Below are 18,684 nucleotides of genomic sequence, written 5' to 3'. Positions count from 1 at the left end.
CACTGGTCCAGGATAAAGTCTTTAACAAGCATCATTGAGCAGTTCTTTTCTTTAACAGGCCCACCATCTTCACAGTCGCTTCTGCTCCTTGGAGCCAAGCCCTCTGGCTGAGTCATCGAAATGCAGCAGATTGTCAATCTATACCACCCTTCCTTCTCCTTGTGATTTTTTTTTCTCCTACTTTGGCTTCTTGAAGATCACTTTAAGCAGAAGGAGGGAGAGAAGAGAGGTGAACAGAGGAGAAAGGGTAAGAAAGGAAACATGAGGAGGGTCAAAGTGAGCAGGGCCAGCCACAGGCTTGCTTGCTCTCCCTCCCTCTTTATCTTTCTCTCTATATATATAAATACAGTCCCTACACACTTACACTCTCATGTATTACATCCCCAAGCCTCACAGCCTCACAATAACTCTACAAAACGTAGCCACTGACATCACTATTTTCACATGAGGTGCCGAGGTTCTAAAAAGAGAAATGACCTGCCCAGGGCATGTATCCTGGATAACACGCAGAGTCTGAAATTGAATTCAGGTGTGTCTGGCCCCAAGGCCATGCTCATCCTATAAATTAGAAACTAATCAGGGCTGCAACTTACGACACCATGCCTCCCAAACTGTGCTGAACACTAGACCTCTCTTAGTGGGACCAATACTTCACCCCAGTGAGGTGGGTGTATTCTCCCAATTCTAGAATGTAGGTGAGCAGCAGGGGGCTCCTCACCAGGAACTGCATGTTTCCTAGAAAGTAAGATACTTGAGGATGAGCCGGGACACATGGGCGACTTGGCCTGGGCAGTGGAAAGAGGCAGCCCTCTTGTTCCAGTTCCTTGTTGTACATGCTCGGGATGGGCTAAGACACAGGGATGAGCATCCTCAGAGAGCCTCCACCTTACTGTCCCACTAAGCCTATTGAGAGCGAGCTGCCTGATCTCTCTACTAGACCCCACACCTTCCCTGCCCAGCCGTCCACTCCAGCCATGCAGCGTCAGTGCTTTGTCGCCAATGCGCTCATCCTCCCACGGTGTTGGAAGTCTGGCCTGTCTGCCTAGGGAAGGGGAAGAGGTAGTGACCACTCAGACGTACCACTTAACCACAGCAGTACCTCAGTCACCCCCCCACCCCCGCCTTGTCCTTGAGCACCAGGATCAGAGGCTTCTGTTTCCAGAGGAAGCAATGGTAGGTTCCACAGTCAGGCCCTACAAGTCTGGGCGTAGCACAGGTTCAGGAGGGAGGGGAGGAAAGGCATCCCACGTACCCCAGTCTCCTTCCCCCCAGGGTTCCAGCACCAGGGACAGCACCCACCTACCCTCTGCCCACACGTTTCCTCTGTCTGAAGGTTGACATGAAAGTCTTTGTCCTTCTCCACTATTTGGCCCATTGAACAGGCCTAGGCCTTATAGCTCCTTCTGCATTACTTAGAAACACCTGGTAGATCTACACACACCAGGGACAGCACACAGGGCTCTCCTGAACACAAGCTCAAGAATTCCAGGCCCTGCAGCCAACAGCTGATAACTGAAAGCCACAAACGGCACAAATCTTCCACCTCCATGGGCCAGGTCTTAACTTCTTTAAAAAACTTTATTTTGTTTGGGTTTTTTTGGTGGGGGAGATAACTAGCTGTATTTTTTTAATGGAGGTACTGAGGCTTGAACCCAGGACCTCATGCATGGTAAGCACACACTCTACCTCTGAGCTATACCTGCCCGCCCCAGGCCTTAGCTTCTGAGATTTAGTCTCCTACTTCCCTCCCCTCGCCAGGCCCGCCGAAGACAAATGGACGCCTTCTTCAGTTGCCCAGAGTCCTCATCTTCTGCCCTGCCAGGCCCTTCTCTTCCTGCTGCATTTGGCAATTCTGGCTCCTATGCCAGGGGAGGGAAAAGTTACCCCTCAGGGAAACTCCAGCCCAGTTGGTGCCCACCCCCCATCAATTCGTGAGCACTTGGTAACACCCTCAGGCTGTCTCTCCCCTCACCTGCCCTGGCCTGCAACTCTCACCTCGGCTTCTGGTTCAGCAAGCTCTTCTTCCAAAGCTGTTCTCACAACCTAGGCCCATGGGGTTGATGACATCAGCTGTCACTGACTACTTGGCGCCTGACTTGGGATTGGGGTCCCATACATGAGGGTCTACCAGTCCCCATGTCTGCAAGAGATGGAGGAACCCATCTGTCGGCCTCCTTCAGCTCAGAAAGCTGGTGGGAATAAACAAGAAAGGAAAAACTGGCCTGGGGATCAGGGAACTTGGGTGTTAGTCTTGCCCCAGCCTCTAACTAGCTGTGTGATAGCCTTTCCTCTCTGGATCGCAGTGTCCTCTGCTGTGAGAGAGGGGCTTCAATGGGATGCTTTCAGAATTCTTCCCAGCTCCAAATCGGTCTCTGAAAGCCTGCTGAGCTGCTGCCCAGGGATCGCCTCTCCCAGGAGAGGAAAGAGGACAGAGCAAAGAGCAGGGGCCTTCTTCCCAGCTTCTCATTCCACTTCCTAGTTCTTCACGATGCCAAATGATGAAGCATGTCCAGAGTGGGTTATGGAACTGTTAGCAGATGGAGGGACCCCTAAATTAGGAAGCCCATCAAAGTATGGGTCCTTGCTGCTGGCTATGAAAGAATTCACACAGCAGAGGCAGAGGAACCAAGTGAACAGCTGCTCTATTGCTCAGAAGAGGAAATGGAAGGAAAGTGTTTGAGCAGAGAGAAGGAAAGAAAAGCACTCGAGTGAGGAAAAGGCGCCAGAGCGGGGAGATGTCAGCCAAGGTGTGTGGTAGAGACAGCTCTGCCCGGGTCGGGCCACGTGGACTTTTATGGGAGGCTTCTGCCATTGTGTCCTCCTTCTGGGTATGATGGAGCCAATCAGTCCTTGTTCCAGCTTTTCAGTCCTTGCATGGGCTTTTCCAGTTGTTGTCATGGCAACAGTCAACTGTCATGGCACTGGTGGGTGTGTCGTTTAGCATGTTAATACATTATAATGAGCATATAATAAGGCTCAAGATCCACTGGAAGTCATCCTCCACCATCTGACTCCATGCGTTCTAACCGGTTCTTGTTTTTTCTGTGCAGCTGCCTCCTGAGACTTAGATAAGTCTATTCGAGCTTTCTGTTTGAGGGAGGGGCAGGAGTATGATCCTGGGGGCAACAGCCTTGGTAACAAAAAGGAAAGTTGCTTTTAACTAGAATGGCTGCAATATGGTGGAGCCAGCATCCCCGTTTAAAAAAAAAAAAAAAAAACTCCGAAGATTCTGTTCAGCCATGAAAGTTTTAAAGAGAAATTGGGGACTAATCTCAGTTAATCCTTGAGTGAAGTGGTCAGAATCCTTGCCACCCACCAGTCCTTGCAGGCTTGTCCTCATCAACCACTTGAGCCTGCCCCTCTATGACTCCGGGAGGCCTGGCGGACTTCAGCTTTTCTATAAACAAGAGGCAGGGGGTGGTGGTGGAGTGGGTGGGGCACAGGATCCTGCTCCCATTCAGCACCAGAAGCTGAAGGAGGAAAAAGCGTTAACACTGGGGCTGAAGAATGCAGGGTCCACGGTCTGTCAGCTCTGGCTCAAGCCTTGGGGCCAAAGATGTGAGCTGTGCCCTCTCCTGAGTGCTGTGGGACATTTAAAGCGGCAGAGACCATGCACCTCTTCCCTGCAGCCTCAAGACAGGACACTTTTGAAGTGTTATCTCAGGTCCACAGCTCCCCAGGGACCAGCTGGGCCCTCTTTTGCAACTTCTTTGTCCTTCCAAGTTCTCCTCTGCTCATTCTTGCTTCCTTCCCATCCCTAAGGTATTGATCCTAAGCATCAAGAGACTTCCCCAGCAACTTCCTGCATAGAAACATCTATCAGAATCTGCTTCTCAGGGAACTAGACCAATAGGAACTGGACCCATGGCCAACTGGGTCCTTCATAATCTGGCCCCTGCCAATCTTTCTGGTCATTTCTCTCCAGGGCCCCCTTGCACTCTATTTCTTCAGCCTCTATAAGCTCTCAATTCCCCAAACACCAAGTAGTCTCTTGCTCTGTGTGAATTTGTGCATGATGTTTTCACATAATTTGTTCAACAGATATTCCTTATGCTACTGTTATCAGTCATGATGCTGTCAGGAAAGAGATGGTATTCTCAAAAGGGGGAACTGAAGAAAGTTTAATGAACGGGCTACATAAAAGATGTAAGCAGGGTTATGGGAAACCAGCAAAGCATCCTAAGACAAACAGCAGTGGGAAGGTCCTAGGACTGATGGGGTCAAGGGACGAGTGGTTAGTGGAAGCTACACTGTGAGAGCTGTAGCTCCAGGCAAGAGCCATCAGCCCGGAGCTGTGGCCTCTAGGAGAAAGGCAACCATTGCCAACCCAGCCAAGCTGGAAGTGAGCTAGAGTGAAAAATTCCCCAATCTCTCTCTCCTGCCACTCTCCAAATCCCACTGGTTGCAACTGAACCCAACCGGAAGCCCCAGAGTAAAAGACATAGTCCACAGGGCTGGGTGGAGAGCGGAAAGAGTGGATGTGGAGGGCCAAAGGGAGAGTGTTCAGCGTAATCCCTGTTGTGCTCGACACTGAACGACACAGAATAGCAGTGTCCTCCTGTTGTTTACAGGTTCAAAAGGGAAAATGAGCTTTCATCATGAATCATAAAAAAGTAAAGAGAATACTGATTATTTTCATGTTTACACTAAACACTTGTAAAAATTCACCATAGCTAGCCCGGAAAGAAATTCCCACAAGTTTTCTAAAACTAGCATCATACAGACCATGCTCTCTGCTCACAACGTATTGTTATAAATCATCAATAAAAACATAAAGGAATTTATCCTCACACTTAGAAATTTTAAAACATGCCTATGTAACAGGGCAAAGAAGACATCACAACTTCGCAATTAAAAAACACTTAAAATGGAATAATAACAAAAATGTTACATATGAAAATCTATGGGATACAGCAAGAGTTGGATTTAAAGGGGAATTCTGAACTCAAATGTTTACATTAGAGAAGAAGAAAGGTTGAAAATTCGTAAGCTAAGCGTCCAACCTAACAAGATGGAGTGGGGAGAATGGACAATGGAATAACTCTAAAAAAGAGAACAAAGAAGATAATTAAGACAAGAGTGGAAGTTAATGAGGTAGAAAATAGAGGAACAATGAGGGAAACAATTGTACTAAAAGGTGGTTCTCTGAGAAAAAGAAAGTGGCTCAACTGTAGCACATTTGCTCATTAGAATAATACATGGAAGGGAGACAAATGTACTACGGTGGCAACAAGTCAGCGTGGATGAAAGTCAGAAACATGAGTGGAAATAAAAAGTTATAGAAGGCTAAATACAGGCAATACCACTTTTGTAAAGCTCAAGAACACGCAAAGCCAAATTATATATTATTTAGGGTACTTGTATATTTGAAAAAACTTGAGTTTTTTTGTTTGTTTGTTTTTGTGTTTGTTTTTGTTTTAAGCAAGAGAATGATAAGGACAAGAGTGACCTTGGGGTGGGAGAGAGGCAGGGGACTGTCATCTGGGAAGAGTACAGAGTGGCTTCAGAACCATGGTATTGTTCTGGCCCACAAGTGGACAAGGATGCTACATATGATTTGTTGCAGGTATCAAATAGTAATAATTTTAAAACATTGTAAACAAATTCTGCTCAGTAGAATGTCTCAGACTAACTCTGTTTTGTTTCTTTACACTGCCAGCTAGGAATCTGGAACAGCTCCCTTAATTTTCGCAGCCTTGGCTTCACACTGAGCCTGGCACTTACCTCATCCTTTTACCCTCTCAGTTCGGTTCCTGGATTCCACACATAGAAAGCCTCTGATTTAGCACACTGCTGGATGCTTGAGCATCTTTATGATTAATCTCATTGGGAAGTCATGCTAAGAAAACAAGGAAGGGAGAAGAAAGGAAATAGAAGCCAAGGGGGTCATTTTACAATGAAAAAATGTCCGGAGATTTAAAAATGAACTTCCCAGAGACCCACCTGTGAACCCTCCGTGCACAGGCTCCAATCTGTAAATCCGCTTCTATGACCTTGCCTCCCGGTAGTGCCAGAAAGGGGGATGTGAATGTTGAGCCGCCCAGGAATTGAACTGTAGTGGGCACCTGTCACCTGGAGCCTCTCCAGAAGCTAGGTCTCTTTTCTAACTGCTCTTTGATTGTCTTTTAGGAATTACACTTCCTCCGTTGAAAGCAGTTTTAGCAAGAGGGCAGATCTAGGTGCTTGCCTCCCACCATGGACTCTAGAGGGGAGAGAGCCTTCCAATTCCTAACCAACGTAGCTGGAAGATGGGCCTGGGGAAGATGCTGGGCCAATTGAGATAACAGTGAGAGGGTAGGGGGAGGGTGTAGCTCAGTGGTAGAGCACATGCCTAGCATAGACAAGGTCCTGGGTTCAATCCCCAGTGCCTCCACTGAATAAATAAACCTGATTACCTCCCTGTGATAATTACACTTGAAAGGAGGCTATTCAGTCAGCACTTTGTGGACTTCTTGGGAGCCTGCTGAAGATGGAAATTCTGAGGTTGAATTTAATAATGTTTAGATACTTGGCCTCTCCCCTCTAAGCCCCACCCAAACACAGGTTTGGAAGGCCACGAAGGCCGCCCTCATTGTTCTGTTTAAGAGACAAGCCTGCTGAGGGCTGTGTTCTTGAAAAGCATGCCTAATCTAAAAATGTGTATTTTCTTTACAAGTCATTTTCTCCAAAGCAACAAGGGTAAGAGAAAAAGAGAACTCAGTCACACGGGACTTTCTAGTAGGAGAATATAGGGTATATGCATACAGATGGGATATATTTAGTTGTGAAGGGTGGCTGGAGTTAGGGGAGAGTTTCACAAAGTGTCAGAGGCTTAGCTACACTAGATGACTTGTGTTGGGGGAGAACCAGAGCAGCAACTGTAGCTTTGGCTTTAAGACTTGATCACTACCATATGACGCAGGAATCCCACTCCAGGGCTTGTATCCAGAAGGAAATCTACTTCAGGATGACACCTGCACTCCAATGTTCATAGCAGCACTATTTACAATAGCCAAAACATGGAAACAGCCTAAATGTCCATCAATAGGTGACTGGATAAAGAAGATGTGGTATATTTATACAATGGAATACTACTCAGCCATAAAAACCGACAACATAACGCCATTTGCAGCAACATGGATGCTCCTAGAGAATGTCATTCTAAGTGAAGTAAGCCAGAAAGAGAAAGAAAAATACCATATGAGATCGCTCATATGTGGAATCTAAAGACTCATGGACAGAGAATACAGACTTGTGGTTACCAGGGGGGTAGAGGGTGGGAAGGGATAGACTGGGATTTCAAAATTGTAGAATAGATAAACAAGATTACACTGTATAGCACAGGGAAATATACACAAAATGTTATGATAAATCACAGAGAAAAAAATGTGACAATGAGTGTGTATATGTCCATGAATGATTGAAAAATTGTGCTGAACACTGGAATTTGACACAACATTGTAAAATGATTATAAATCAATAAAAAAATGTTAAAAAAAAAAAAAAGACTTGATCACAACCACACCAACTGTTTCAGGTGTGCTGCCATCTCCTGGCCAGACTTGTGTTGCAGTCAAATCATACGAGATAACAGCAAAAAGTGATGCAGCTATGGGAGTATGACATAGTTAGCCCGAAACAAAACACACTCTCTGGGAGTCGGCGTGCTGGCGTCCCCTGGTGGCTGCAGGTGGTGCTGCTCTGCCGGAAGAGGCCACTGCTGAGTAAGCAGATCTGAACGGTGGCCTGCGCCTAAAAAGAAAATTCAAATATTCCAAATGCAGGTAGGCCTATATATATGGATTCCATGCCCAGATTCTCTCACAGGGTGATAAAGAGTAGCTAGGCTTGTGCATGAGCTCAGAACATTGCAAGGATGTGCTGAGAAGAGGCTGGAGAAAAGGATGTGAACCCAGGAAGAGGCTCTGAAAAAATAAATTGCTATCACTCCGCTTGGCCTCCCTCTTCTCCGCTGTCCTGCCTCCCACTCCCTGGCCCCATCCTCTCGTGGGGGTAATGCCAAGTACCCAGGGACCAAGAGTGACCCGTGGGCAGAGGAACGTGTTCCATCCATCTCTAAGACAAAGTGAAAGACATCTGACTGCAGGGGTCCCAGTGGAAATGGAATGGAACGGGGAGCATCCTGCAGACACAGTGGGGTGAGGGAAAACAAAAGCCAAACAGATGTAAACCTAAAACGTTAATGTGGTCTTTATTATACAGCACATCTGGCATTTGTGCATCCCAGCAAGTGTACACAATACTCTATAAAACCAAACCCAGCCACTCAAAATTACACTAAATGAAGGCTTAACCCACAGTTGCGTGTCTTAAAAATACACACAAGTAACACTGTCCTGCTGTAACAATATCACAGAAAGAGACAGCGCAGGAAGGGAGGGTAAGAACTGACGTTTGTGCCAAAGCAATTTTCTTTTGTTATTGCACTTTTATTCTACACACTTAGTATGTTACACTTTTATTTAACACTGTAATAATAAACATTAGTCCTTTAAAACAAACAAAAATGTTACATAAAGACAAAAGACAACAAGCTGTCCAGACCAATTTCCTTTTCAGCCCTCTGAGAAAGGTACCCCCCGACTATCAGGTGTTTACACAGGGTCTCTGCCATCAGCTCAAATGGACTGGATGTTAACAAAGCAGATGAAGTTAAAAACTAAAACCCTTTTAAGAACAGTAGTGCTACTTAAAAACCCCCACGGAATTTGCAATACAGGTTTCTCTAGGTTACTTCCTCCTAACCCACTTTAACAGCATACTAGCCCTAACCCACGCCACTCCCATGTTTAGAAGGATAAACTCTCTTTTTTTCTTTTAAAGAAAAAGTGGGTTATTTGATCCAGCAAATCCAAAAATCAAGCTTTGAAAACTCAAAGAAAGCAACTACTATTTCTGGCGGTGGACTCTTCGAGGGCCATTCATCCCTCTCTGCTGCATCATGGACTTCGGAGTTTCCCTGCTTAGTCAGATGGAATACCGCACAGGCCTTCTCTCCAAAGCAAGGCGAGACGGAGTCACCAAAGTGCCATTTTAATCACCAACCCCCCACGGCTTCTCAGTGCTAAAGAATGAGCCACAAAATAAAGTGTCGTTCAGTGCAGTTATCACTTTGCAGCCCTGCCACCCCAAACCACTCATCCGATCAGGAAAAACGTTTGCCAACCCCTCTTGGGCAGCTCAAGCAAAAATGCAAAACAATGCACTGGAGAGCTGACAGGTCCCAGCTGAGGGTTCTTCCAGTCCCTCGTTTCTATCCGTGGTAGTAATGGATCCTTCCCTTCACTCTTTCCTTGAATTTTAGTGTTAAAAATTAGGAGAAGTTGCTGCCGAGGCTCTGTCCCCTTGAAACTGATGGAGTCACAAGTGACTCTCTTTGGTCTGGAAAGAACCAGCACAGTCCTCCTCCTCAGAGAAGTGAAAGACTTGCTCAATCAATGAGTCACTCTCTGCAGAGGATCCAGGGGACCAGGGTGTGCCTGTGGAAACCTCACCCCAGCGAGCATCCCTCAGCCCACCCAAGCTGTCCTTGCCTCGCCGCTGGCTCCCCAGGCACAATGTCAGCTACTCTGGGGCCCCGGGCTCCGCCATGTTTTCTGATTGCTCTGCAGGAAGGTCCCTCACTCGGTTCTGAAGCAATGTAAGTGACCAGACTTCAAGCGCATTAAAAATGGCCAGGTGATCATTTTCAGGCTGGGGTAAACTGCCCTAATTAAGTGGATAAGAAGGACAGAACGCAGGAAGGCTAATTCTTTCATCCCATCCTTCCTTCCCCAGCCACAATCTCACCTCACCACTTGGGAGCACATACAACCAAAGCTAGGAGGTAAAATCTTCAGGACTTTGGTCTTGCTGAGCCCTCTGTATCCCAAGTGCTGCCAGACTTCGAATATCTAGTGTCTTCCCAAGTAATATACAATACAGTACATTTCTGGCATCCCATCACTTAAATAACGGGTGCCAAGGAACAAAGAACCCAAAATTAGCAGACAATGTTATAAAACAAAAGCTAAGTGTACATATGTTATACGTATGTATTCCTGTACTCAGCCCGCTGAGTGTTTAAATAACACTTCCAAATACCGACACGTGGACTTCGGCTGGCCCGGAGACTTTCAGGAATATTTTGCACCTTGTCTCAGAATACTCTTTTTTTTAATGAACTATATAACACAACTAGACATCTCCTTTACTAAGTACTAGCCCCTCCCTTGCTCTCTCTCCCTGCTCAGACAAAAAATGCGGGGATCTGCCAGAAAACTGGTGTCTGAGAGCAGACTAAGCTACAGGGGATAAACTGGAAAGGGACTCTGGCTGGAGAAAAACCTGACCTCCTCTGTGTAAATGGGAGTAAGAACTAAGACTTCCGAAGAATGTCAGGAATGTGGTCTCCACAATGGGAGCACTGAGTCCTGATTATAGCTAGAGTTAAAAGACAGTCTGGAAAAGGGAACTATGTAAGACCTTTCTTGAGATTTTATACAGAACAGATTTATACTGAGTTTTCGGCTAAAGGAGTAGCTTGGGGCAGGAGTGAACTGCTGAATATGCTCAGACGGCCACCCAAATCTTCAAATCTTCACTCTCCGGGAGTCGTCTCTGTCTGGGAGGGTCTCAAGTTGCCCAGCAAGCATCAATCCCCTCGGGAGCTCTCCTTACGGAATAAATGTCAAACTCTTCCCATAGCCAAAAGGTGAGGGGAAGGGAAGGAATAGAGAGCGAAAGAGACAGGTCTTTGCTTTCAAGTAGAATCGTCCAGTCCTCTGTTAGGCCTCTCAGAATGGGACTTGCAGAGCCGGTCCATGATGCCCTGGAGCATGGGCTGGACAATGCCCAAGAGGGGTCTCTGAGAGGGGTCACCATCCCAGCAGGCTTCCATCAACTGCCAGCACTCCTCGTCAAACACAGGAAGGCGTTCTGGACGGGCCCCTGGGGAAAGAAGCACAGGAACAAGACCAGAGGCAGCGAGACGGGGACCAGCCCGAGCAAGCGGCACGACGGGCTCGGCTCATTGCCCAGCTGGGGCTCCGGGTGCTTAAGAACGCAGTGAGCTGACTCCCACTGCAAACACCTAGGTCAGAGCCTAACAGTGACAGTGATGAACAGCTGTAACATGCTGGCAAAGGAAGTTGAAGAATTAAGAGATTTTAAAGAAAACAGCCTCTCAAGAGTTCAGTACCATGCTGCCTGGAAGCCAAGGTTCGACTTAAATGTCTTTTCTGAGGGAGGAGGGTACAGCTCAGTGGCAGAGTGCACGCCCTAGCATGCGTGAGGTCCTGGGTTCCATCCCCAGTGCCTCCGTTTAAAAATAAGCTAATTAATCAATAAACCTAATTACCTCTCCCCCCCAAAATGTCTTTTCTGGATTCCATGATGGTTTAAATGTGTATGTGGTCCTGCCGTGGAGGGGCCAGAGAGGGTGACAGGAGGCCCCCGCTGCAGTGCCCGGTCCCGGTCTGCTCTCGCCAGGGGAGTTTGGGACAGACAGGGCTGGTGGCTCTTACCTCTCCGCACGTTGTTCCAGAGATGGTCTTTGCTGGCACACCGCTCAAATGCCTCGGGGAGCCTGACAGAGCCTGAGCAGATATACCAGAAGAGAATGCCGAACGCGTAGACATCCACAGAATTATCGTACTTCCCTACAGCAAGAAAGGGGGACAAGCGGTGAGGGAGCGCGGGAAGCGGCGGCACCTGCCGAGGTCTTTACATATTCTGTTCTACAGCTTTTAACATCCGTTCTGTCTTACAACAACCCTGTGAGGCCGGACACGTTTATGGTGCCCATTTTATGATACAAAAAAACTACCATACTGGGAGGTCAAAGCTAGAGATCAAGAGAGCCAAGACTAGAACTTGACAAAGGAGAAAGAACATAGGCCTTTTATTTCAGTAGGACAGGCAAAAAGATTAATCCTGAAAGGTCATGTTAGGGAAACACAAACGGGTAGATAGGTTGGAACCAGAATCTAAAGAGTTTCAAAGTCAAAGTCAGACAGAGGAGTCTGGCTTCGGTGGGCAGCAGGAGTCACTTATGCTTTAGAGCAGGAGGTGACATGAAGAAAATATTTTAGGAAGATGATTTTTACAGCAGTAGGCGGAACTGCAGTAGAAACAATCAAAGGAATTTAAATATGAAGGAGCCAAGATAAAATAATAGAAGTGGAAATACAAATTTTTTAAAAGTAAATCAGGGAAAGAACGATGCTGACTGTCTGCTTCTTTCCAGCGTGCACAGGACCCCAGCTGTCCAGCCACCTCCTACCACCTCCTAACCCGTACGTGCGTCTCTCAGTGAAGGGCTGGGGGAAGACTTGTGCCCAAGGCTGATGACAGAAATCCAAACGCCTTGCTAATTTTAATTCTTACCGATATTAACAGCTGACCTGCAATTACCCTTCCGTCTTGTCTGGCAATGACACAAGCTTCCTCAAGTATTCAGATTCATTTTAGCCATTCTTTTTCTGTTCATTTACCCATATCAAGTTAATAATCAAATCTTGCCCACTCCTCTTCTGAACTGACCTTAAATCTGTAACTGTTTCGTTTTGTTTTGTTTTCAGCCCTAGTACCAACCTAATTCTGGAGACAACCACCACTGGTCTCCCTATCTTGGTTCCTGCCAGTCACATCCCCCTTACCTACTGCTGTTAAACATTTCCACAAACATCTTCCATAAACATTTCTTTTCATCCCTCACTTGCTCAAAAGCCCAATACAGCTCCTCGCTTCTTCCACATCAAGCCTTCACTCCGCTGCATGAATTTCAAGCTGAAATATAGTTAATGTCCAACTTGTTTGTTCTTTCCCCCCAAATGGATTTCTTTCCTGTCATGCTTATTTCTATTCGGCAACTTTCCTCACATTTCCCCTTGTCCAGCCTCCAGAATTTTCTTTTTCATAACATGGTTGGACTTTACAGACAGGAAGACCTAGACTCCAATCCCAGCCTTAAGGCTTCTAACTCAGTGTCCTGGGGTGGGTGTCTGCACCAGTCTGGCCTCGCCTTAGCTTTATCCATGACATGCACATAAACATGCATCAGCATCACCATGGAATTGTTGTGAGTATCAAATGGAACAAAATATATGAAACAATATACCCACGCTGCCTAGCTCAAAGAATGTACTGAGTTCCCTTCCCATTTACCAAATTCTCCAGATCTGACTCAATTTCTATACAAAACCTCACCTCTACCACAAAACCACCAAACGTCTCTCCTCTGAACACCAACATCACATTGTGTAGCACTTAATCACATGCTGTCGTATGCTGCTTCCTACTTATTTTACCCGTCTTAATAGATCTCCGTCATCTGTAAGTTCTTTATTGATAGGGGATGATTCTTATTATTTGAGAGTTATTCAATCAATATGTTTGGATTAAATAGCTGGTTGATTATGGCAATTGTGGGACTAACAGCCCAGAGAGAATCCAAAAGAACAGTTGGTGACCCAGATTTACACGTTTCTTTCTCACCCCTTTACCTCTTCACTTTTCCCCCTACTCATCTTAGGCTCCCCCAGTTCTGGTTTCTCCCTCGCTGGTGTCAGACCTTCCAGCAGTACTTGTGGACACTACTCAGCCCAAGGGGCAGCACTCAGGGTTAAAATATGGAGCCCTGCCAAACCCACGCCCGCCCTCCAGCTTACCTGTGAAAAGTTCAGGGGCCATATGGATTGGTGTCCCCACAATGCTGCCTGACATCATGGCCTCTGGCTTGCAGAATCCTAAGTCAGTGATCTTGGCACGGTTCTGCTTGTCCAACTGCCAACAAAGCAGGGCGAGAGTCACCGTGTGCCTGGTCCTGCACGTGGCGCTCGGTTGCATACCCAAGCTCAAAAGTAGGCATCTACCTCAAAGTGGTACTTAATCAATTCTGCCTCCAGCCTCCCTGGCTCCAGGTTCACTCCCATCACTGTCTTCTCCCCAGACTGTAAGCAGCCTGATGGCAAGGACTGTCTTCTCCATCTCTGTGTCCCCAGCACTCAGCACAGTGCCTGGCACATACTGGGAGCTTAGAGAATCTTGGAAGAATGAATAAGTGAAAGACTCTCAGGAAAGTATTTCAGCTCCTGATTATTCTCCTCTGACCTCCAGACCCCAGGGCAGAAAATTACTAAAAAAGAAAGTTGAGGTCCTCCGGTCAGCTGAGGAGAGTTTCTGAATTTCCTGCAGTTTCCTTTCCTAAGGTCCAAGACAATAAATCTGTTTCATTTGGCTTTTGGCATGCCTCTTAGGTTTCAGCCTATAATTTCAGGAAAATATTTCGCTTCCCCCCAAACTGCTATCATCTTTCTATATCACTTACATGTTACCAGAGATAATTCAATAATAATCCAATATATTTTCAAGAGGAGTATGCCAGAAGACTCTTACAATTTAGATAACAGGACTGGTGGGTTCACAACTATCTTACCTTTTAAGGTGTATTTACCCATCTCAGTCCTCATGCAGCATCTCTGATCAAACCCTAAGCAATAGTAAGACCTGGAATACTCAAAAATATCAATGTCCCAAAAGCCAAAAAAAGGTAGGACTATTCTACATTAAAAGAGGATAAGGAAACCGGACAAAATACACTGTATGATTCTTGGACTGGAACAAGCAAACAAACAGACCATGTTTGGGACAGTTAAACATATTTGGGACAACTAGAAAATATTAATGTAGACTGTATATTAACTAATAAACACTGTATCAACTTAAAATTTCTTGAGTGTGATAATGGCATTTTAATTACATGGAAGAATGTCCTTTTCCTTAGAAGATAAAAGCTGAAGTATTTAGCAGTAAAGTTTTATCTGCACCTTTCATATAGTTCAGTAAGAAAAAAAAAGTGTATATGCATGTGTGTGTAGATGGGAGAGAGAGAGAGAGACTACGCTGGGAGAGAGAACATGAATCTGGGGGAACAGTATATGGGTCTTCACTGTACTGCTCTTTTAGTTTTTCTGTAAGTTTAAATGTTTTCACCAGTGTTGGGAGAAAAGGCCTTCAGCAATTGAAGCCGGGCCTATGATGCTACACCTCCCTAAGCTATAAACCCAAGACCCCATCCATCTACTCTGCTGTCACCCCTCCTCCTCTTCCTCCAGTTTCTTCCTGCATACCGCCCTCCAAAGGTCACTGACACACAGAGGCGGGGAGTTACCTTGGGGAAACGGCTCTTACTCACCAGCACATTTTTCAGTTTGATATCACGATGGACAAGTCCCTGGCTGTGCAGGAAGCGGATTCCTTCCACCACATCTAGTGCTATCTGCAAGCGTGTCTCCAGGGTCAGCCCAGCCTGGGGAAGACAAAAGGGCTTACTTGTCATTAACAAGATGATAACCACTCAATCCAACTTGCTTAAACCAACAGTTCTTTCTGTGGGGGCCTGAAGGACTGGCCACACCAGGGTGCACGAGGGAAGAAAAGTGGATGAGGAAAGGGAAGAAGGAGGCAGTTAGGAGAGGGAAACTGAGGACAAGCCAGGCAAGGCAAGCTGTAAAGGCCAGATCAAGTCCCCTGGAGGCAGCACTCAGGCCTGCTGGATGACCCCAACGTGAGCAGGGAGACTCGACTCAACGCCTGAAGGCCTCCGCTCATCTCTAACCCTGAACAAACTCTGGAGCTGCCTTTGCTGCTCAAACGAAGTATTTCCAGGACTCTCAGATTTATTTCCATGGCTTTGTAGGCCTGGTTAGCCCAGGTTTGGTTTTATGGATTCACATACCAACATCACTCATCTTACTTCTACCAAGCCTCCAATTTAGGGGCTACTGAATTCTGGAGAACGTTACCTCACGCATCCAAAAGCCCGTGAATGGTTCTCTAACCCACTTATGGAAAAGCAAGCACAGTGCTGAGCTTAACTCTTCTGAAACGAAGAGGGATAACCACTTGAGAGTCATTTTCTTCATCGCATTGATTTCTCATGACACCTGTAAGCATTTCTAAGGATTCCTCTGTCTTACTTCTGGAAGCTTTCATATAAACTGGTACAAGAGGCATCTGGCAGAAGGGACCTACCAGATACTCCGAGGTTAGCTTTTCCAGCTCCAATGTACGGGAGAAAACAAAAGAAACCTCTCTATGTCCCTCGTGGTGGCTGTTTCAGACGAGGGAAACTTAACATTCAACTGAGGACACTTCACCTTCATTCAGAATCTTTCAGTAGCCTCTCATTGTCTACAACAGAATTTGAATTCTATGGAAATTCTTAACATTCTTGGTGTTCTATAATTTGTTCCCAACATTTTTTTTTGCAAATTATCTCCCCTCTATTCCTAACATGAACCAGCTGCTCCAACATGACTAGCGTCCTTCAAGTGTTCTGGGCACTATGCGACTCCTCCCCCTGGTGTGGCCTCTTCTTTCCATCTGCCTAAATTTTACCCAGCAGGGGAGACTTTTCAAACTCAAATGCTACCTGTTCATGAAATATTCACTGACTACAATTCTTTTAAAAGCCTCTGGCCAATTATACTTTTTGATATCCCCTTATGTGCTTAACACATGTTTTGCACAAAATAGTCACTAATAAATATTTGTCGACAACAAAAACTGGCTTTATTCATTGAGAGCAAAAAAGGAGAAAGAACAGGCGAGTTACAGGAAGGTCTTCTGCTCTTCTGCGAGGGCTAGACTTTTACCACTACCACATGAGGTCAAAGTGGCAAACTGTAGTTTTCTGGTTATAAACTGGGTCAAAAAACAGACTCTGAGAAATTTTTAAGTCTTTTTGGAAATACAGGTAATAAAATGTGATTACTCCAACCATGTCTGATGACAGCTAGATGCTTTAAACAGAGAAGGGAGAAGAGGCCAGAGAGGAGCCTGTGGCCCTGGCTGCCTTGTTCGCCCTCCCGGCCCCGCCCACCTTCAGCGGATCCCCCTCCCGGCCCCGCCCCACCTTCAGCGGATCCCCCTCCCGGCCCCGCCCCACCTTCAGCCCAGTGTAGAGGTCGCTGTGCAGCCGCTCCATGATGAGCAGCACGGCGATGCTGGAGCCGCCTCCGTAGTTGTAGTCGATGACGGAACCGTGCAGGTCCACCAGCCGCTCGTGCTTCGGCAGAGACCTGGCGAGGAGCAGAGAGGGCTGGCCTACGGCGCTTTGGCGCTAATCTCGGGCAGCACGCTGCCACGGGGGAAGAAATGCCCTGAGCCCACGCTTAGTCCAGGCCCGGAGTTAATGGCCCTCAGGACAGAGAGAGGGCCAGGAGGATGAGCTCTCAACAAGGACAGAGAATGATGGAATCTAAACGTTAACTGCACTGGGAAAGGTATAGCTCAAGTGGTAGGGCCTATGTTTAGCATGCAGGAGGTCCTGGGTTCAATCCCAGGTACCTCCTCTAAAAATAAATAAACAAGTGAACCTAATTACCTCTCCCTCCTAACTCCCCCCCAAATTAGAAACAAAAACTTCTTTTTAATTGGTAAGTCTTGAGGACTAAGGAAGCAAGTCAAATGGCAGGGTGGGCCTGAGAAATTAGGATGGTGGGGAAAGGGCAGGGCAAGGCAGTAAAGGCCTTGAAGAGAGCATATGTCTGGGCCAGACACTGAAATACCGGTCTACAGCATTGTGAAAGGTAGGAATGGAGAGACAAGGCATGCTATAGCTCCTGGCACAAAATTTATACCAGGCTTCTAGCTTCTTCTCTGGATCGTTTCCCACAAAGATGAATGAGACCAGAACCGACCTCATGTAGTGAAACTCCAAAGCCAGGTCATTCCAGTGCTTCTCATCTGGAGGGACAACCGACTTCAGGGCACAAGGGAAGTGTCCCCCCCAACTGTCACACAGGTACACCACGCCATACTGGCCCCGGCCCAGCTCCTGGCCCAGTTTAGGTTTACCTGTAAGGTACAGAGACAGAGATAAGGCAGGAGGGATGGGAACCTGAGGGGCAACACCCCTAAGATTCTTGGGTGCAGGTCTGCTTAGAAGCAGGGAGTAGTAATTATACCAGGAAAAGAAATTAGGATGCTTCCTAGACCAGGAGTAACCTAACTGGTTTAATTTAAATCAACTTTGGTCATGTTATTTGAACTATATAAACAGACTTCAGGAATTCAAAAATACATCAGTGGGTGTTGAGGCAGCTTTGCACGGAAGCAGTTTTAGACGCTGGGGTTCTCTGAAGTTGGACATGAGAATGTCGGGTATCCAGAACCCTCCTCCAATTTACTGGGGGAAAAATAAGGACTCACGGTGCAGTAAGACGTCCTGCAAAGAACGGCTTTCCAGTGAAAGGCGGGCCAGGCGGGGAGCGTGATCTTTCCGAACCTTCAGCCATAGATCTTCAGTTTTCTCCAAACGGCCTGAGTGGCCAGCTTCCAGCTGGGAGGGAGAAAGAAGAAAGGAATATACCTATCAGGTCTCCAGCTTTGGCTTCCTCACCTATTATATAGGGATAATAATATCTACCACGTGAGGATACGTAACATAGCTCAGAGATCGGCACATACTGAGCTCTCCCTAAGCAATGACTTCTCCTCTTGGATGCATAATCACACCCTCCCACCCTCCCCTCTACACGTATGTACACACGCACAGACACACGGCCCAGAGGGACAAGCACATGTCACATAATTGCAAACTAGTATGGAAATGGAAAGTCATCCCTTTCTGTCTCTTGTTCCTAAAATACTACATAAACTCACATAAAATTCCTATCCCTTGATTTTCATTCCTCACTC

The 18,684-nt window shown here is 46.6% G+C and overlaps 1 protein-coding gene across 5 annotated transcripts in view; it reads right to left on the bottom strand.

The window, feature by feature from the left end:
* The window catches only part of DSTYK (dual serine/threonine and tyrosine protein kinase), a 59,051-nt gene that overhangs the window by 2,746 nt on the left and 37,621 nt on the right, over nt 1–18,684 (bottom strand). For 4 of the 5 annotated variants that reach the window (XM_006215485.4, XM_015248920.3, XM_072948371.1 and 1 more), the window contains 7 exons: nt 18,196–18,325; nt 17,685–17,841; nt 16,931–17,063; nt 15,176–15,289; nt 13,650–13,764; nt 11,505–11,639; nt 8,167–10,929 (listed from right to left, as the gene is read on the bottom strand). In XM_006215485.4, the coding sequence (XP_006215547.1) occupies nt 10,742–10,929; nt 11,505–11,639; nt 13,650–13,764; nt 15,176–15,289; nt 16,931–17,063; nt 17,685–17,841; nt 18,196–18,325 (972 nt within the window). In that variant the 3' untranslated portion in view covers nt 8,167–10,741. Of the gene's footprint in view, nt 1–8,166; nt 10,930–11,504; nt 11,640–13,649; nt 13,765–15,175; nt 15,290–16,930; nt 17,064–17,684; nt 17,842–18,195; nt 18,326–18,684 lie in introns of those variants that run through there. The other variant, XM_072948369.1, reaches the window with a different exon arrangement.

This window comes from Vicugna pacos, chromosome 23 (assembly GCF_048564905.1).
Source record: "Vicugna pacos chromosome 23, VicPac4, whole genome shotgun sequence".
NCBI classification, from domain to species: Eukaryota; Metazoa; Chordata; class Mammalia; order Artiodactyla; family Camelidae; genus Vicugna; species Vicugna pacos.
Note: the sequence above shows the minus strand (reverse complement) of the source record. Positions and strands in the feature narration are given on the sequence as shown.